At 38.3% G+C, this 21,243-nt stretch overlaps 1 protein-coding gene across 13 annotated transcripts in view; it reads left to right on the forward strand.

The window, feature by feature from the left end:
• Window positions 1–21,243, forward strand: part of PIEZO2 (piezo type mechanosensitive ion channel component 2) — a 313,412-nt gene that overhangs the window by 252,673 nt on the left and 39,496 nt on the right. For 9 of the 13 annotated variants that reach the window (XM_069778971.1, XM_069778960.1, XM_069778963.1 and 6 more), the window contains 9 exons: window positions 1,513–1,756; window positions 2,968–3,064; window positions 4,832–4,991; window positions 7,452–7,541; window positions 10,148–10,269; window positions 11,076–11,147; window positions 15,038–15,141; window positions 17,198–17,296; window positions 19,757–19,868. In XM_069778971.1, coding sequence (XP_069635072.1) covers window positions 1,513–1,756; window positions 2,968–3,064; window positions 4,832–4,991; window positions 7,452–7,541; window positions 10,148–10,269; window positions 11,076–11,147; window positions 15,038–15,141; window positions 17,198–17,296; window positions 19,757–19,868 — 1,100 coding nt within the window. The remainder of the gene's footprint in view (window positions 1–1,512; window positions 1,757–2,967; window positions 3,065–4,831; window positions 4,992–7,451; window positions 7,542–10,147; window positions 10,270–11,075; window positions 11,148–15,037; window positions 15,142–17,197; window positions 17,297–19,756; window positions 19,869–21,243) is intronic. The other 4 variants (XM_069778967.1, XM_069778970.1, XM_069778968.1 and 1 more) reach the window with 2 other exon arrangements.

Consider the following 21,243-nt stretch of genomic DNA (forward strand, 5'->3'; position numbering starts at 1 on the left):
AAAAGATGCTGATTCATTTTGTTGGTAGCAGAGGGCAATATTTTTGAAATATTGCAATTGTTAGAGCAGTGTCAGGAAGGTGATCTCTTCCTAGCCATCCCAGGCATCAATAGTGATTATTAAAGGAACACCAAATATTATGGTCATTTGTTCTGGAGAAACAGTGAGAGCACCATTTCCAGTGCATATTAAGTTAGTGAAGACCTGTTCAACTGATGGCTTCCACTTCTTTATTTTCCCAGTGTGTATTGATCCTTCATTAATGTTTTATCACCCAAAACCCAGTAGCATCTCTAAAGTCATGACATTTCTAGACTTCACAGGCAATAGTCCATAAATTTCTTAAATGTTTGTGGGAAGTAAACATAAAGGAGCTTTCTTGTTACCTTTCGTTAAATGCCTTTTTGGTTGGCTTCGGCAAGTGAAATGTATAACCCAGGCCTATAAATGTAGGGCTATAAATACATACTCCTAGAAAGTTCTGAGTCTGAGAACGTCAAGCAGCAGGGGCCTTTTTATGTGGCTTCATACAGTGCGTTTAGTTCATTTACTCCTTATGTGGTTTGGCTTAGGTATCTGTGTACTCCTATAGTGCTGTGTCCCTGCCTGGTTTCCTGACAAATCTAGTTTCGCAGCCTGGGTGAACAGACCCTGAAAACACAGTTACATCTGGAATCAAAACACTAAATGGGGGGAAGCTAAGAATTAGTTGGTTTTGCAGTGTTTAGCTATATGCAGTATTTGGTATTGCTTTTGGCAGATATTCTTATTTGAAAGCTCACTGAGTCAATATTAAGTCAAGATTTTCAGGAATCTGAAAATACCAAATTGTTTCTCACTCTTTCCCACTGCGGGCCAGGCTGATTTCAGATAGCTCTGTCTTGTAGCTTTCTGGCAAATGTTTCAGTAAATTCTATCACATTTACATTCTGTAGAAACCTTTTACCCCTCAAAACTTTTACAGTTCATCTCCATTGGAGAAAGATATTTTTAGCAGCTGTCTTTGAAAACTAGGCTTTTAACCAGACTGAATTCCCTAGAAGTCATCAATAAATACAGAATTGTTTGCAGTGGAGTACTGTAGCTGGCTTTTTAAGATACATTTGCTATAATATTGCTCAGACTTCTTAAAAGATGATCTCAGATAGCTTTTAAATTGCATAGGTAGCATTGCCAGATAATATCACTCTATCATGAAGTTGGGTGAGAACATGTTTTCCCCCCTTTCATGATACAAGGCTTGATCCTGCGTGATGCAAAGTGCCCTGACCAGATGTAGCAAGGTGCTTATGCACAGGAATGAGCTAAAATAGAGCATGTGAGGCAGGCAGACCCATGAATGAGCTAAGACCCACTGACTTCGGTGTTAGTCTTGAGCAGGAGCACAAATGCTCAACCGGAATGAGAATGCTCAGAAGACCATAGACACGAGTGTCAGCCAGTAGTGCAGAAAGAGGAAAGGTAACATTGCCCTCAGAAAATGGTAACTTTTTCTCCTTCTTTTCCTTCCAGGTCCTACTTAGATATGTATAAAGTGGTAATATTTAGTTACCTCTTCTGGTTTGTGCTTACTATAATCTTCATAACGGGAACCACGAGGATCAGCATATTCTGTATGGGCTACTTGGTAGCCTGCTTTTATTTCCTTCTCTTTGGTGGAGATCTGTTGCTGAAGCCCATCAGGAGCATTCTGCGTTACTGGGACTGGCTGATTGCCTACAATGTCTTCGTGATCACAATGAAGAACATCCTCTCAGTAAGTAGCTGCTGTCTCTCCTCTGCCCTCAGCGCTTTGGTTTCATTGGAAGTGTGCACAGTGCATTGAGTGGTCATTAAAAATCCTTTTTCAGGACCACAGCCTTCTGCAAGCACAAAGCAGGCTCCATTTTAATTCAGAAACCGCAAGTGCATATCCAGGGAATGGTAATGCATATACATTATAAGAAAATGTGCACCCTTGTATTCAGTCGGGCTCTGTGAAAGCTCACAAGCTCTTTTCAAAGGGCAAGGTTCTGGTTTCTTTCCCTAGTAAAGTCTTTCCTTACAAGTCTTGTGAAAATCTCAGTGGAGTGAGAAATGAGTAAGAAGTGCAAAATTAGTCATACCGTCGATAAATAGTGCACATTTAATTAAACCTTTTCTTTAAAACCAGAATTTTCAAGCCTAGCACTAGATGCAGTTGTTGTGTGATGTAATGTAATTAGCGAAGTTGACTACAAAATTACAAACTGTATTCCTGTTTTCTTTAGAACTAGTGTGAAATTCAGGTGAAAACAGATATATTTGATAATTAAATGTCAAATTCTTCTGCAAAATATTAAAGATTTTCTTACATTAATTAATTCTTTAGACTGGATTCTTGCAGTGGCACTGATAAGTGATTGAGACAAGCCAGTAATTTAAATCTTTCTGAAAGATAAATTTAGATTTATTCCTGGCAATTGCTTTTTAGCTTTGAACATTTTTAGTGCTGGACTGAAAAAAGCAGACATTTTTCTCTTTACATTTATATAAGTCACTGTACTGAAATAAAATTGATTTATGGGTGGTTTGAATTTGCAAATGTTCTAAATGCTTACATATGTGCTTCATTTTATGCTTGGGAATTTAGTGGAGCTACGCGTGTGTTAAGCTTGTCCATGTATGTTTGCAAGATTAAGTCAGTGATTTATAAAAGTTGCTTAGCTGTCACATTGCATCATGTGCCAGACATATCACTTTCTCTGCAAAAACACAAACAAAACCCGCATACCTCCTATCTCACTGATAGTCAAAAGAACAAATTCTTGCTATTTAAGTGATGTGTGTCACTGGTAAAGAGACCTCTTTCTTCAAATCTCTGTTTTACTAATGAGATATAATACAGCCAATGGCAGTCACAATATTCTCCTGTAATGTAAAGAGGTGCAATACTTATGTTTATTTCTGCTATGTTCTGTTACATGAAACTGTTCTTTTACTTTCCAGATAGGAGCATGTGGCTACATTGAATCATTAATTAAGAATAGTTGCTGGTTGATTCAGGCATTTAGCCTGGCTTGTACAGTTAAAGGCTACCGTATTCGTAAGTATAGCTCGTTTTTCTTCATAATTTTCTATAAATAATCACCTTCAAAATCTTCTACCGTATTTAAGTTGTGCCCCCTCCTGACATACTACTTTGTGAAAATATACCTGCAAGTTCAGTTGATACAGCTTGGTCCTATATTGACTAGCAAGAAAGAATATTGAAAATATTTCATAGAACCAAAGGAGATACATATACTGAGAGAGCTATCAACCCCCCCCACACACACCCACAACCAGTATTTGCTGTAAATGGACAATTTGGTGATACCAGCGCTTAACCCAGTTTCCTTGTGTGTGCAGGTACAGTTTCACTGTACAACTTGAGCTAAAATGTCACTCACCATCACTGCAAGGAGAGGGCACCTTCTCCCAGCTGCAGACTCCCACTCCTCCCTGTGTGCCAGGTCTTACGTTCAGTTCCTCAAAGGGTAAACCAGTTCAGCTCACTGAAATGGCAAGAGGCTAAGCCAGCATAAAAGTGGTCATTTTTTGCAGTCATAGTGAGTTTGGGCAATTTTTTTTTTACAGTTAGTCTCGTGTTTGTGGTGATAACAGGGAGGGAGTGGATAGCGTACCTGGATGGAAGTGAGAGAAGGCAGGAATGAATTACAGAGAGCAACCCTGAATTGATGGTTTGAAAACACCTGATTTTTTTCTGTGTCTTTTGCTGAATTTAAAGAATCATTTCATCCTAGTGAGTCGCCAGCAAAGTTCTGAATTACTGTCTTCATGTCTGATCCTAATAGATAAGTGGGGAGTAGGGGAAAAGAAAGGAAATATGAAGAGGCAAATTCACAAGATAAATGCTTCCCAGTAGTTCTTGTATTATCCAAAACTTTTTGAGCAGCAACTTAGACACAGGTTTCTGTCTCCCCACGGGAAGGGCACAGCAGGCTTTGATGCTCTTGGAGCCTGACCTTCCAGACCTATTAGACTGGCTTACTTGATTGTAAAGCCAGCTTCGAGCCAGAGTCTATCCCTTGAGTCCTTCTATTCCATTCCGTAGGGCAGCATAGGCTACTTGGTTTATAGTCTAGCTCCACAAAACCCAGTTTTAATTTTTTAATATCCCCAAGAGAACTGTCTTTTAGAGAAGAAAGAAAGAAACAAAGAAAGAAAGAAAGAGAAAGAAAGAAATAGCCCAAGCCAAAATCTGGAGGTCGGAGGAATGGGATTTCCTCTCTGCCTGTCTTCTCCTACCCCAAAGGAAGCAGTTTTGTGGTTTCAAATATTTTTTCTCTTATGCAATGGAAAGAAACATTCAACTGAGTTGTGGAGAGGAAAAATAAAAATATTAGATGGTGGCAATCAAAAAATTATTTTGTCAAAAATAAAACACTTCTTTCTCATGTTGACAGTGTTCTTAATAGAACAATGAGACAGAATGTCACTTTGAAGTGAAAAAAAAATTGAAACATGCCATTTTAGGAAATACTGAAATCAAATATTTCAGGCTAACAAAAAATACTTTTTTCCCATTCTTTATTTTCAAGTACTTGTTAGGATAGGGTGAATTCGTTTGCAAATGGCTCACTTTTAGTGAATTCTCAGTTTTCATGTGTTATCACATTGTTGGAAGCTTTCCAGTTTGCTGTAAAAGGAAATACAGTACACTTGAAATGGAAATGCATGTCAGGTTTCTTAAGAAAAATCTAATTAAGTTACCTCAATTCAAATAATTTTAAAGGCTAAGATTATTTAATTGGTTAAACATTATAAAAGAAAACTTAACAGTCCTTATGCTGATGGTGTCTTTTTCCAGCAACCAACAATCTAGATTGTAAACTGCCCAGTGGAGAAGCAGGAATCATTTGGGACAGTATATGTTTTGCTTTCCTGCTGCTGCAAAGGAGAGTCTTCATGAGTTACTACTTCCTGCATGTGGTTGCAGATATAAAAGCTTCTCAGATCCTAGCATCAAGGTAACATAAAGTTTTAAAAAATTAAATGAAACCGCTCAAGTGTCTCATGGCTACAGTACTTACTTGTTTGCAATAGATAGTACCAAAATAGTCCTTTAACGTTGGTTTAAACAATCCATGCTAAATTCATAACTGCAAACCCAACTCTGAGAAAGAACACATGAGAAAACAAATCAAATGAGAACCTGATAGAAATTAAACCATCTTTCCTACCAAACAGCATCTGCTGCTCTCAGCCCTTATTAAAAGCTGTGAAAGTTGGTGTGTGTTGCAGCATTCTCTCCACATCAATATGTATGAGAGCAAATGGCAGAGTTTCTAAGCCTTGGAAAGAAAACACTCTGCTATCAGAGCCTGTTTGAGACAATGGGCCTTACAAATCACGACTCCAGAAGCGTTACGTGAGGAAAAATACAGGAAAGTTATGGCATCTAGCTTGGGAAGATCATCAGGAAGACAGTCGGGAAGTGTCACATCACTGCACACTGACAAGCTGTGGCAAGGAAGTATCACCCTCTTTGGGCCTGATATTTACACTTTCCCACAAGCATCCGCTCAAAGCTGTCACTAGCACAACCATTCATGTGGTTTTTAATAAGAAGGCAGATCAGGAATGAAATTATGATTTTAATTTCAGTAAGATTTCTAAGGAATTATTTTTGTCAATACTGGATTAAAGGTATTGTGGCATTTTTCTTTTTTCCTGAAAAACATGCGGACATTGATTTCTGTCTGTGTTTGAGGGCAAAATTTGACTTGCATGTCCTGAAAGGAAGTATTTTTTATCTTCCTTTTCTCCCCCCTCCAGGGATTACTTTAAAAAGGGGACATGTTTATCTGCCCATACTGAACAAAATTCACCACTGTAAACAGAGCTGCCAAAAGATTTATACCTCCATCCCATATTGTCCTTCAGACTTTTGCTCTGGGGTGAATTTCACTGATGCCCAAGATTGCTGGATACCACCTTTTTGTAGCTTTTTTTGTACGCTGTGTTCACAGTGAAAATAGCACAAAGCAAAATCATGAGTATCCAAATGCCTCCTAAATTGGAAAGTTTGCATCCAGAAGGAGAGAGCAGGCTCATGTAAAAGGTGCTGGCCTGGGCTGAAAGAAACAGGTTTGGTTCCTACTTCCAGCTTTGTGTCTTTTGGTAAGTTACTGAACCTACCCACGCTTGAGTTCTCCAGCAGCAGAAGTGGAGACGTGCTGGCCTATGTCAGGAGCTTTGTAAAGATAAATGTATTAATGACCAGGAAGTGCCAAGATATTACAGGAAGGAGGGTAATATAAATAAAGTGATATAATTAATTTTTTTAGTTAGCTGCTTGCCTTGCTAAAATCCAAGCTTTACATGGACAATGGAGAAGGTCAGGTTTGGATTCAGACAGCATTGTCTGAGCCTGTCTTCTGGTTAAAGTTAATACTGTGAAAAACAAATACCTCACCTAAATAAGATTAAATTGTGATTCAAACAATTGCAATGAGGATCCAGTGACAGTTTTCAATAATCCCTAAGAATTCAGGTGTGATCAAGTTGCTAAGGAGAACGTGTGCTTCTTTGTTGTACTTTACCATACTTGGGGACAATAATGATGCCTAGTCTTGATTGTATTCCTTTGAAAAAAATGTAGTTGTGGTTATCCTGCGTATTACATGGAAGAATGAATAATCTCACAGAAAACATGGTTGAAAAATTAATTAGAAGTAGACTTCTGAAACTATAGCTGTTCTTACTGAATTCCTGACAGAAGAAAGGCTTTAAATCTATGCTACTTCTTTGAGAGAGACTTCGAGGCTCTTTGACAGTCTTCAAGAGCTGATGAGTGAATAATGAAGAATAGCCAAGATGTGTGATCTGGACATCCAAATCAATGAGTCAATTACATTTCTAATGAAATGGAGTTAGAAGCCGTATTCTTTCGGCACACCAGAAACTTGTTCAAGGATTTGTGTCATCAGATTGAAAGCACTGTAGTGTTCAGAGGGTAAAAGTGAAGCTGAAGCTATGCTCGTCATGGCCCTGGATAAAGCTGGACTTTGCTCACAACTTCCAGGGGGCTGAGGCAGAGGGACAAGGCGATTGTAACGTTGACATGACTATAAAGACCAAATCCTGGAGGTGTGCAAGAAGTCCTAGCTCGGCCTTGAACCCACCCATGTTCTGTGTCCTTGAGGACTGGAAACTGAGTTCCTTGAATAGCTGCTAGAGGGACTTCCAGGCTGAATAGGGATCACAGCATTTGGCCCCAGATCTTGAAATGATTGACTGTAAACAGATTAGTATTCTGGAGTAATTGATTATTTCTTTCAGGCCTTGGATTAGTTTTGTTTTATGCAGATGAGGTCATGTACAGAGAGAACACAGAGTTCTCTGTGATTAGCTGGCATAAAGGAACTTAGAAACATTTAATGTTTCCTTTCCTTTTTTCCTTTCTTCTGCCCCCATTTCTGCTGTAGGGGTGCTGAGCTTTTCCAGGCTACAATTGTCAAGGCTGTAAAGGCAAGAATTGAAGAGGAAAAAAAATCAATGGATCAACTGAAAAGACAGTATGTATTTAATGTATTTTTATATATATATACACACATATATGTGCATGTATTTCACTGATTGTTGGTATTTATCTAGCACCTTCTTTTATAGAAATGCTGATCAGGTTTTGAAGTATGATTTTGCAATTACAAAAATTACTCTCTGGGCATTCAGAGATCTTAGGTATTCCAATATTATGTAGTTTTAGAGTCATCTTTTCCAAAAAGACAACATACAGCAGAATCTAAACTTTCATTTAAACATAGAATTACATTTCTAGGACCAAAGGTTGTGAAGTTAACATAAAGAATCGAAGTGGAATGGACTGACTTACCTGCTCCTCAGTGAGCCTGAAATTGTAATGGAAACAGATGTTTCCTGTAAATCAAGAGAGAAGGTGTGAACCCTCCTGCTTATTCTGAAGGTTCTTCTAAACCTTAGAAATCCAATGATGACAGGTTAAGAAGATCAGCTTTTAACTGTTCCACACCTGAGTAACCTAGTAACATGACCATGCAGTCTTCTCTTTAAGAGATGATCTGTATCTCTGCTATGTTTTTTCTTTGGTAGAGGTCCAGCTCAGTTGTAGTTTTGGGTTATCCTGTTTTGTGTAGTATGAATGCATGCAATGCAGATGAAACGGCGGGGGGCGGGGGGGGATCTTTTTTGCTCTTTCTTTCTCTCCACTAATTATCCTGCTGTTCTCTCAATTTGTCTCTCCCCATCTCTCAGAAGAATAGGACAGTCAAATGCAAATCCCCAATGAAAATCATGAAAGGGTAGGCAGATTACTAATCAGAAGTGCCATATTAACCCTGTCTCACTTGAAAGTGCAAGCCTAGATGGTTAGAAAATAGGAGACTGAGACACAGGAACTGGATTTAAAAAAAAAAAAAAACAACCAGAAATTGGAACAGCAAAGGGCCTAGTTAGGGAAGCTGTAGTTAAGAGCCACCCAAATAGCCTGAAATCACTATGGGCTAAGGAAGCTGAGTAGCATCCTGGCCCTGCTGCAATGGATGACAATATTCTCACTGACTTTACCATTATTAGAAGTTTGTTCTGTGTGTCTGTATTCCTAGTAAAATTTGCTGTATGCCTGTTGCTTCCGTTTCATTTGTGGTTCTTCTGCTAGCGCTTGAGTGCAAAATACATATGTTTACCTTCACTGAAGATATTTGCATTCAGCTTAACTGGCCTGGAGATCCTTTCTGTTTATACAGCCAGTAAGCCACTCTGCTTTCTCTTGGGTGCAGCCAGCATGCTTTTTTACTAACTGCAAAAAGCTTTCAAAGCTCCTCCACCACCATGCATGAAAAGCCGTAACTGTTTCCTAACCAGATGTCAAAGCCCACACCTGACAGCTTCTTCCATGCCTGCATAATTGAAGAAGCATCAGCAGGCTGCAGGGACTGGGCTCCCTACCCGTATGCCTGGGGTTTCCCCCCGATGATGTATTGGGCTGCTGCTGTTGCTGTTCTATGCTTGTGTCAGTCTTATCCCAATTGACAGGACGTGCCTGTCTTGGAAATCATTAATTTCTGTTAGTTCTGCAGAGTTTAAGATCAAGGAGATGATACTACTTGCAATAATGCCAAAGCTGATGTATGTTTCTCTAAAAATCGCTAGTTTGTATTTGGAGGATGTCTGACTTCAACATTAGAGGGTGCTTGTTTTATTTCATTCAATAATATGCATCAGTATTTCATACCGTTTAGGCTAGTTAGGATGAAGGGCATGGCCAGAAGTTTTGAACAACCAAGTTGTCCTGACTGATGTAGCGTCGCTTCAGCAGCAGATAAATGATACAGGGAAAGAAATCTAATTATCTATTGAATAATAGCAACTAGCTGAGATGAAAGAGTTTTTTCCTCTCTAATGGGTGGTTCTTCCCTAACAAATGGACAGATTAATAAATGTATTTAAGTCCATTTTGATCACTGAAGTTAGTGAATCATTTGCTTCTAATCCAGTTGTATTGAAAGAACTTACTCCTGTTGATTTCAGGGGGTTTTTACTACCATTTTAAAAACTGTGAAAACACAGAAGTCTTAAAAGACCAGATTGTGCTAACTCTACAGGATTGCAAGAAGGAGAATTGAAGGCTTGCCTACATCTGGACAAAACTGAACCAGTTTAAGTCTTTTGCGTTTCTAGATACGTGGGACAAAGGAGCTTCAGGGGTGAAGATGTAGCACAAATAGTGCAGGAACAGCCACATCCCTGGTTCAGAGTGGCAAGTTTCAGGAAAACCACTGCATTAGGCAGAAGTCCATTTTTCTCAGAGCTTCATTTGCTGTGTTGTAGCTCCTGACAGCAATTCTTTCCTTTTTAAATGATAAGAGATAGTTGAGGGGGAATAGGTAAAACACTCATATGATAGCATGCACCCCAGCTCTCACTGACCAGTGGGCAAACATCTAGGCTTGACCCTTCCAGCCAGCCCCTTCAGAGCCATTTAACTCCTTATGTTTAAGGGCAGGGTTAATGACAGTGTGGAATGTATCTTTCCATTAGAAATGTTGGAGTGCGTGAGTGTGAATGGATGTGTTTAACACTTGTTTTTCAGGGTGGGTCAGAAAGGGTGAAGACATCAATCTAATAAGATTCTTCCTTTTGCTAGAATGGATCGCATCAAAGCCAGGCAGCAAAAATACAAAAAAGGTAAAGAGAGGATGCTAAGCATGACCCAGGAGTCCTCAGAGGGGCCAGAGGTTCGGAAGGTTTCTGAAGAAGATGACGAAGGTACCATTAGCTATTGTTGTACCGTAATTGCGGTTGAGCACTAAGGACCTAATAGTTGGACAAATGATAAATTGTTCTTCAAAACTGTCATCATATAACAAGGTTGTTAGCTCAGTACCAGTTTGGAGTTTGATTTAGCCAAAAAAATGTGGGATTTTTGTACTGCAAGAAGGTTTACAGAAAATGGTTTTCTGTAAGGTTACTTTTGGTTAATTTTCAGTTGTTGGCAAAGAGCTGAATAGCAGCAGAAGTTTGTTTTGAACAAAGTCATTATATATCAACCACAGTGTTACAAATAGGTAGCAGTCACATTTTTCCGGCAACATTTTCTGGATGCTGTGAGGGTTTTTTAGTCACTGAAATGTTTGCGTACTTTTAAATGTGGTTTAAAACATGGGAACAGATAAAATGATACCTATCCAGTGCCACAGTTCTAGCACTGACTTGGGATCAGCACTTACTGGATTTAAACTTTTTGGAGCCTGAAATGTAAGGGGATTTGAGACGAGGGAAAATCTTTTCCTCCTGAAATTACACTCAACTGTGACTGTGTGTTTTAAAACACAAACCTGAACTTTTTAGCTGTTTTAGAGTAGAATGCTGTTTTAACTGCTGCATAAACCAGAGTATTTCTGCTTAGTGGTCATGCTTCTGAATGATTTTAATATTGAATGTGTTCAGTAGATCTAACATCTGATGTGCTCATGAAATTTTAGCTCTTTTGAGAGAAATTAAAAATGACTAATCAGTGTAAGAAACATGTTTCTCATTTTGTAAAATTAATATTTGGACATATTTTATTTTAGGAGAAGCAGACAAAGAGAAAGCCAAGGGCAAAAAAAAGCTGTGGTGGCGGCCTTGGGTTGATCATGCTTCCAGTAGGTTTTCTCAATCATCTTACAAATATGTGGATTTAACCCTTATATCCTTGACCAGAATGAAGGCATTCCCATGACCTGTTTGTTTTATGCCTGATTTTATGATTGTGACTTGATAGAAGGCTTGTTTTTTTCAAAATAAGATTTTCCAAATCTTCAAGGAGTGAGTTTAACCATGTTTTGAACTTCTGTGTGTTGGAAGCATAGCTAGCTCATGATACTTTGGGCATTCTTAGAAAAATATCAAAACAAATAAACATGTACCAAAAAGCATCTTACTTTTGCCTCAAAAGTCTTAACTCCCCCCTACTGCAAAGCACAGTATATTTAAAAATTTGAAGGTGAAGGTTTGCCAATGCATTCTAAGATCAGTCATAATTTCTTTTTCATGTACACACATCATACATCTTTTTTCATGGTTCATCAGTCATTCTACTGTCAGCTGTGGAAATCTGAGTACCACAGTAAGGCAGCAAGACTATTCCCAGGACTAGGCTCTGTAGAGCTCAGCTGAATATCTCTGATCACACTTTAATGTACTGTTGATGCCAGTTGTTTTGTTATTTCCATTTTTTTGTGTTTAACTGACAGCAGAAATCTGTTCAGCCTTGTGCACAAGAAATTATTAGCCTGCATCGCTCATACCATTGTTGCATTATGATAAGTTAGTTTGTTTTTAGCCCACTCCAGACATAGAATACAGTTCTTCCCTATGTTGTGGATTGCGTAAAACAAGAAAACTGAGTAGACTGCAATCTCTCTCTTCTATTGGATCTTTGTTGAAGGAACTCAGACATGAGGTATTTAATAACCTCTGAAGATTTAAAAAATATTCAAGTGTATAGCACTGACCAGAGTTAAATATGAATGTCTATATTGTGCCTGGTCATTTAGTTTAAAAGAGTTACTCCAAGTAACACTTTTACACATCTACATACTGTTTCATTTACCTGTGTGTATTTATTTATAACTCCAGCATATATATTTGCCAACAGCGTTAAACAGAATGTCGTATGCTTATTTCTATCAAGTCACAAGTAAACTGTGCCTCTCTTTATTTTTCTAAAGGGCACACTGCCACTTTAGAGAGACCTATCCCTTTTCAAAAGTCTTATGAAAATAAACTTCTTGCCCTTTAGTTTCATTAAGAACAACAATGACAAAACAGATCAAAACTAAAATTTGTGAGTTTTTACTGTAGAATTTCAAGCTACGGTGATTTTGAAGGAATGGGATATGGTCTTTTGTTTATTCACCACTGGTTTTGTAATAAGAAGAACTGCTCAAAGAGAGACATTGACTTTGGCTTCTACTTATTTCACCCTCATTATTTAATGTTCTTAGGTAGCAACTTGCATTTTGGTATTTAAACAGTGAGCATTCTTGAAATTATTTACTGCAATAATGCAAAACCTTGTGGGAAACATCACAGACCCTTATCCTGCAAACATGGTTGCCTGCCATGTTGCTTGCATCCACACTCACTGAAACGTGGCCCTGACAGTCAGTGTTCACAGACATACAGACTAGAAATAGACTGATATTGCCCATCTGTCCTTTTTGAAACACTGTGCTTAACTGCAGCATTCCGCTACACATGGGTGTTCATCTCAGTAACTGAGTTTGTGGCTGTGCCTGTATATATGTATATATTGAAGTCGTTCAAGCTTGAAGTTTCATGCCAATTCTGATATTTAATTTAGATTTTTATTGTTATTTTTATGCTACTTGTTATGATTTTACTATACAGAAAGATACCTCATTTTGTATATCATAGGAATTAAAACACAGTCGTGAATTTGGGTCTGAGTAGAACAGATAGGAAACATCACTGAGGCTTTCCTCACTGACACTCACTCACACTCTCCCTCGCAGGAAGGTATGGTTCCTCCTGTGCTTGTGGATTACTTAGGGAGCCCCACAAAGATCAGCAGGAGTTAGGGCCACATGCTTCAAGGTCCTCAGCTTCTCCTGGGGCACAGAGTTGTGTCTGATGTAGTGCAAAGGATGGTGCTTGCAGCTGCCCTGGGGAGCTCTTTCCTTCTGGGCACAAGCAGATTATGAGAGGATGCTGACGTCTCCTGCATGGCTCCCCTTCTGCCTCCTCCAGCTCATCCCACAAGGAAAGCCTGCAAGTCCCTTTTCTCAGTAGAAAGTCACACTTTGCAGTAGGAGAGGGGTCCCCCAAGTCCAGTCTGGCCATGAATTGTCTTACTAGTAGAATTTGGTGTCTTTAGTAATCCCTGTAGGTGACTAACACACTTCTTATTCCATTTTGATGTGTGCAAGAATGCATTATTGCTATTCAATCATACCTCCCTCGTTAGTTGTAAAAGAGACATACTGCTACATTACAGTGTCCCCTCAGATACGCTTTAACCTAAAAGTTCTGGAGGGGGATCATTGTAGATTTGTTTTCTGCCAGCTCAGGTGTTCCAAGTTTGACCAGGTGCTACTCTGAGCCTTTAAGGAACTGTGCTGCAGTGGAGGTTTCCCTTAGATGTCAGACCTTATCCTGCTGATCTTCTGTGTGGACAATTTCTGTTGCTGACTACAAGATACGTTTTTGTGAAAAAGAACTGCAGACTACTGGCTCTTAAAAGACATTCATCTCTTTAATGTACTTTAAATGGGCATTCTTAGAAGACCCGACACCAAATAATTAATTTGCTTGATCCAAGAAATTTCCAAACTTTCTTTTCACCTCAGTTCAGCAATTAGAACTGCTGAAGTGGACTCTCTGTCCCTCTGCAGAGCAAGCATTTCTGTTAAAATTCATAACCAGGCACATGAGGCACAAAATTCCCTCTGTGAGGGAGTTTTAGGTGCTGAAGTTCGGATCCAATAGAGTTCTGGCAAATTTCACAGTGTGCTTACCCTGAGGTTTCTATGATAGTCATGTGTGGTCATCTGTGCACAGAGGATCTGTGTCAAATTCAAGGTATGATTGAATTAAAGCAATTGTTACTTTTCCAGAAACCTGTAATGAGGGTCAAATATAATTTTCAATATAAATATGTATTGCTCCATATATCCAGATTGTGTGACATTTCATCTAAGTAACTGTTACTTTAAATATCTCAGCTTAAATGTGGAAATGATTTACCAGTTTTCACTGCTGAATGTAATGCTGTGATTTTGATTTTTCTCTTGCTCATTACCTTATTTTTCATTTCTTTTTTTTCCCTTGTTCATTCATGTAGGCCTGTTACCATCTGAGAAATAAAAACATTGCTTCTGTTCAAGGATATAAGGCCTAGCTTATTCACTGTGCATCTTTACTGTATCAAGGTTTCAGAATCTTTCTGAATCCATGGGCAAAAAATTGAAACTCATTTGCGATCACGTTAGTAGAATCCAAGTGATTTGCTTCAAACAAACCAAGGTTTTCCATTACCTCATCAAAGCTTAAATGTTTGAAGAAAGCATTGACTAATACCATCCCATTCTGTAGTTTAAAGGATGCCTCAGCATTTTAAAGAGAAGTTCTGTATTTTTTGTCCAGTGGTACTGTTCATGTAAATTCATTTATTTACCTGCTGGGCTTTTTTTACTCCCTCAAATAACCATCAGTTCCCAGTTAATTTAGACTTAACTGCCATTTTTTTCTAAAAAATGTAACCTAGTAACTTGATATACTTCAAGCTTTTTCTTTACATTTTCTTCTCATGGTGACGTTTTCCTTAGTTCTTGTATAGTTCCCATTCATGCCCAAAGTATCGCAGACTAACATCAGATAAATTGCCTGAGACCTTTTCATCTCTTGCTTCTTCTCTGTTTTCACCTCTCCTGGTTATGAATTTTTAAATGACTGGCTGGCTGTTCATAGGTCTTGGGGCAGTTGAGAAAAGAATTTTCAGAAAAATAAGAAAATATTTTGTTTCACTTAGTGGTCAGAAGTGGAAATTATTATTTGTTTGAGACGGATAGTGAAGAGGAAGAGGAAGAGGAGAAAAAAGAAGAGGAAGAGCCTCGAAAAAAATCTGCTTTTCAGGTACTTTATGGTAATTTGCTTTCTAGTTGACATCTGGAAAAAAATGTAGGCTTCTCATAACACAGGCACATATGTTAAAGCAGCCAGTACATCTAAAGTAGACCTGAAAAGTATTGGAAATGAAATTTCTTGCCAATTTAAAATGCAAGTTTGCCTGTTTTAAGCATTGCCAGATTCCTACAGAAACTGTAGTGAAATCATATCTTCATTCACTTAAGCCTGAAGAAAACAAAAATACAAAAACAAAGGTTAAGAATCTGAGCTTTATTTTTTCTGCACTGCAATAAAGACAAGTGAGGAAGCTGACTTGCCTCTGGCACTGCTGTACAGTGCTTCAGTGGTTTTCTGGTTTTGAGTGGATGTTACCATTCCATGAAGAAATGATCCCAAAAGTAAGCGATTTTTCATAGAAAAGAATACCTACTTAAAAAAATAAAAATTATTATTATTCGTCCTAGTGGACCAGAGAAATACATCCTTGGGTTATAAAGAGCTTAACATTTAAAATTACAGAAGGAGACCACATCACTTTCTCTCTTTTCTTTTTCAGGATAATGTTAACTAATATGTTTGCATTTTAAATGACAGACTGTGTCGAAGTAAGAGGATATTGTAATGTTAAAAAGATAGCTGAATTTTCCTAACAGGGTTCCTGCATATAGACTGGTTGATGTTAGACAGTACCAGGTATTGAATCCACTGGCTTAAATGCAGAACTTGGGTGAAGAAGTTAGTGCACTACTCATGCATGTAGGATTGCTTTAATCTTCATAAGAGTAAAGTTTTACTTGCTGAAAATTTTCAGAAATACCAAAGAACTTTTTCAGATCAGTAACTTTAAAGCTTAAGCAAAGGGGTAGCTTTTTGCAGATGAGTATTCCTATCGACATGCAAGCTCACGTCACTGCAGAACTGGTACATTACTGAAAGCCCAGCCCAAGCAAGAGCAAGAAACTGCCTCCGCGCTCTTCTATTCCTTATGCCAACAGCTTTCAAACAAAGCTTCCCAGACAACATGAGTGAATTTCAAGAAGAAATACTTTAATTAATTGATACAATGTGCCTTTAGTTTATATACTTATATTACATTACCAACTGATCACATTTGTTAAACTGCCTATGTGGTAATGACATGGAAAGACTTTCCTGTCCTTAAAAAAGGCAAAACAAATCTGGATGAAAATTAATGTGATAAGTTTTATTTTCTGCTATTTACACTAATTTTTTGTATATTTTGCATTTAACTCACCTTGGACCATAAAAATGGCTCATGAATTTCTAGGTCATTTTTTCTTTCTGGTTTTCATGCAGATACAGAGGAAGGTTTGCATTCTTGTTTCTGCTGATTTTTTAAAAAACTGGTGACAACATTTTGTTCAGATGTGCTGGTGCCAAGCACTGAGATTTTAGAGAGTTCTAAACTTGAGGTCAGAACCTAATCAGATTCTTTCATTTACTCTGGGTTTTGTGGATTTTGTTCATTTGGTCTTACTTACTAAAGCTCCGTGCAGAAACTATTAATCTGAGGATGGAGGATCTGTTTATTTCAAAAATCTGGTCAGACGTTCTGTATAGGTGGCCAGTTCTGCAATATGTGCAACATGAAGATGTTGGATGGCTTTTTGTAGGAGGGGAGTTATATAGAACAGAAAATTGGTTTTGTTTATGAAAAGCTTGTTCATCATTTGGTCAACATACCTTATTTGCCCTCCATCACCATGCACATGGTCTTAATAAAAATACTAGCAAAGTGACCTTGTTTGTTGTAGAGTCTGCTAAAGAATTATTTTTAATTGTTGATTTTTCTTTTAGTGTAAATTGTGTGCAATAGTCACTTCAAGGGTTAACTTGGAGATTTTATTTGTTAGAGAACACAGGCAGTTAAGAATCATGTTATTGAAATTTTATTGTGAACGTCACAAGTGCTCTTTTTTCATATTCGAGCCTATGAATGTAAATTTGGTCTTAATAATCTAGATACAATCATTCAGTAGATACTTTTTATTAATATTTTCTTGTTTTCTACTAATTGCTCTTGCTTTGTCCTTCTTTATAGAGAGCTATTGGGAAATTTGCTTCAGCCATTTTAGCCTTGCCAAAGTCTGTCATTAAACTACCCAAAACTATTCTTCAGTATTTAATCAAAGCAGCAAAGGTACTTGACGTTTTGTGAGTGCTCAGTATGTGACCCATCCCATAGTTCCTGATGTAATGTATACCTCTCTCCTCGTCTGCATTTTTCCTCTTATATGAATGATTGAAGAAAATAATGACAGCCAAAGCTTCACTCCTAGTAAATGCAATACATTTCATACTTTTGGAGTGGTCAAGCCACAAGAAATGTGGTCTATCTCTTTTTAAGTGCAACCCTGAGAGAAAATGCAGACCCAAATTCTCATTTTCTTCTGATACTGCTATACAAGATGGTCACATCAGGTTGCATGTATCTTATGGACACTGTGGTAATTGATCTCAGAAAGTTGGTAAAACCTTTGTAAAATGCACATTCTGCCCCTTTTAGGTCTACTTTTCTGGCCTTCATCATCATTAAAAAGATTTGTGCATCTTCTTTCTTGTCTTCCTTGAATACATTTAGCATTTCCTACCTTTGAGCACTGTGTATCATTTTACACTCCATATATGTGACATGGTATTTGTAAGGAGCGAGTGTTACAGAAGGAGCGTACCAGCCCCAAGGCCTAAAAGGTACTGCATTTAAAGTTGGTCCAGTGGTAAAAATCTGAAGTAATAGATATGTGTGCACCCAGTCAGCTCTTAAAATATCCACTGCTTACCATAAGTAGTTACATTAAATTTATTAATCAAATGCCCTTTCTTCATTCTAATCTTCTACCCTCTTCCAAGTCTTCCTTTTACCTCCAGTTTCTTTATTCATACTATGACTGTGGCCAGCCTACAGTTTCTCAGCTAACTGTTCAGTAGCAGATTTTGACAGTTTCTGACTTTCAGTAACACAGTATTGGGTCACTGAAGTATCACCATTCCCCCAGATCACCTTCAGTAGAAAACACGTATTACAAAGCAAAGAGAGACCAGTGCCTCTGATCCCACGTATTTTCTTATGTGGTGCTTGTTTTGAACAAGTCAGACATATAAAAATAAATGTACAGACCTTGAGAGATTTGGAAGAGAATTTTCTTATCAACAGTACCAAAGTAAGTTCCTCTCCATTGTTGTATGTATTCACAAAACAGAACAAAGTATTTTTCCCTTTTAAATTCATTAAAAGTCAGTTTGACAGTTTTAAAAAATTGCTTCTAATGTTCCAAAGCAATTTGTGTATGCAAATTTTAAAAATATAAATAAACCAAATAGAAATTTTACCATTCTGTCCTATCAGGGGCAGTTCCAGCTTCACTGAGATACACGTGTGTTCTTGTCATTGTCTGCATGTTTGTCTTGTGAATTAATAGAGCTGTTTTGTTACTGTGCTTTTTTTTTTACCCTTGTGTCTGCATCTGTGTGCCTCCCTGCTCTGTCTCTGTTACTAGCCTGTGTTGCTTAGAAATAGAAGACAATGCAGTGCCAATTGAAGTTGATTACTACTTTTCAATGAAAACCATAAATGGAACAAAAGAAGATCTTTTGTCCTAAAGAGTTGTGGAGAAGATACAGTTACTTTATTATAACAGTTCTGTTATTCACATTCCATGTCATATAGGGCAAAAAGATACAAGTGTTACTGCTTTTTTTCTGTAACCTTTCTTCACAGCCTGAGCAGAACTATTCAAAAAGTTACTTTGGGGTAACTTTTGTTTACTTTTTTTTTTTTTTTTTTTGTGTGTGTGTGCTCACTTTTATAGCATTTATAAATATTTTGGGCCAATTCCATGCTTCCTGTAATCATATAGGTCAACAGACTGTTGATCTGAGTGAGTGCTGTGAGCAGGAATTGGCCCCATAAAATCCCTTTGATACACAGGTAAGTATTACTATCTTCATTCTACAACTGGAAAAACAGTAGCAGAAGGATTCATCAGTGACTTATCTGAAGGAACAAAGGGAGCCATTGTCAAAATCAGGATGAAATTTGAGGAATTCCTGACTGTCAGATTTGGGACTGTGCACAGAGAGCAACTCTGTAAATGTTCCACTGGGATCTGCAGAGGTGAAAAAAAAATACCTGAAGTACGAAGAATGTACAAGCACGAATACCTGTACTGAGATATCACTACGGCTTTTGATGCTTTAGTTAGTTGATTGCAGCACTTTCTCTTAAAGTTTCCATTACTCTGCATCTTGCCTGTAAAATGATAAAGTAGAAATACTGAACTAAATGGAGAGATTCAGGTGAAGTAGCCCACATGCACAACAGGGCATTAATTCCCGAAGTTCAGAGCACGAATTTTTGTGGGTTCTAATGAAACTTGGTTCACCCACAAGTGTTTCACATTTGGTTTTATGCTTGCAAAAATAGCACATGAAAACTCAGCAGATCTGCAAGGGAGGTGTTTGATTTGGGATTCAAAATATTTCCTTACCCCTGCAGATCTAAATGCGTTTACTCAAACTATATAGTCCTGCTTGTGGCTTATTCTATGGCTTACTCTCAAAACTTGAAGAACCTTCAAATAAATGAGTTTGTTCCTTCCAGTTTGTTTATCAGGCCTGGATTACTGACCCTAAAACAGCACTACGACAGAGGCGCAAAGAGAAGAAAAGTTTCGGGAAAGAGGCGAAGAGAAGGCGAAAAGGATCTGGGGATGGTAGGTAGGCTTCTGTATTTTAAAAAAAAGTAGCGTTAACTAGACTGCCTGTTGTTCCTGGTAGTGAAAGGCAGCTGAGTTTTAGAGGGCCAGTGCTCTCAGTTCTGGCTAGGAACTGGACAAATGAGGTAGCCTTTGCCTGGCTGCCTGTCACTGCCCAGGCCGAAGACAAGGCCGGCCGTAGCCACGTCCTTCCCTTGTACACAGCGTGCGTTGCGGGGTGTGAAGGAGAAGGGGAGATACGTGTATTTTTCCAAGGAGTTGCAAGACACACACCCAGAACTTTTGCCAAGTAAGAAGACTCAGCCCATTGCAGAAAACATCAACTATATGAAAACATTTGTGGAAGTAGAGTACTTGCAAGAGAAAGCCATAACCCCGTGAAGGCGTAACTTTATAAAGCCAATAACTTGGTAGTTAACAGCATTTCTCCAGAATGTGGGAGTGTAAATGCCGGGTGTTTGGCCAGAATCAGGCAGAGCAAGGACATTACCCTTTCAGTCCCTCACCTCATGGAAGGGTTTATCTTGCTCTCCAGCTTTTTCTAGGGTTGCTCAAAGTCTCTCATTTTGATCATAAATTCATGTGTATTCCCAGGGAAAGTTTTGCATGTGACAGACTTAATGTCTTGTGTTGAAGAACTATTTCATGAGGAAGTTCCTGAAGATCTGTAGTTCAAGTGGAGCTGTAAGAAAAGTTCATTGAAATAGCCACATATTATTTCTTTTTGCCCCATTTCCTATATTGTTGCCTTAAGAAGCTTGAGTTGATACATGGGGAAGAACATCTAGAAATGTTTTTCACTTTCCATGCTGTACTCACTGAGGAACCCAAATATCTGTGAACCAGTGAATTCACCACAGTGAATTCAGCCAGCAGCAAAAGGAAAACATACAAATGTTAATAGGGTTTTATGGGCATGTAAAATCATGAATGCCTCCAAAAAAAAATCAGTTTATAAGTGGTTCATACCTCTTAATCTTTTGCTCCTTTTTTAAACAAGAAAAGAAAATAGAAATTCAGAAACTTGTTGATGGGGAAGGGGGGGGGAGGGCATTCAGGCTGAATTAGCTGGACTTTTACTCCATTTAGCATCTTCACCTGTCAAAAAGAGGGAGCTTTATAATTTGACTGCTGCCACTGAAGCTGTAGCTGCAGTTACGGGATATTAAATAGAAGGAGAGTCACTTGTCTGTCCTTTGGTTCTGCCTGCGACTCTACGTCACTCTTCTGCTACAGGCCTAAATAAAAACATGTGGTAGTCTCAAACCAACTCTGCTGCTTCGTTTCAACCTGAAGGTGCCACTCAGTTCATTCGGGTTTGGTGGGTCAGAGGCAGGAGGAGGTTAAAGCTCTGATCAGGTTGCCCTTTGCA

Source organism: Haliaeetus albicilla, chromosome 3 (assembly GCF_947461875.1).
Source record: "Haliaeetus albicilla chromosome 3, bHalAlb1.1, whole genome shotgun sequence".
Lineage (NCBI taxonomy): Eukaryota > Metazoa > Chordata > Aves > Accipitriformes > Accipitridae > Haliaeetus > Haliaeetus albicilla.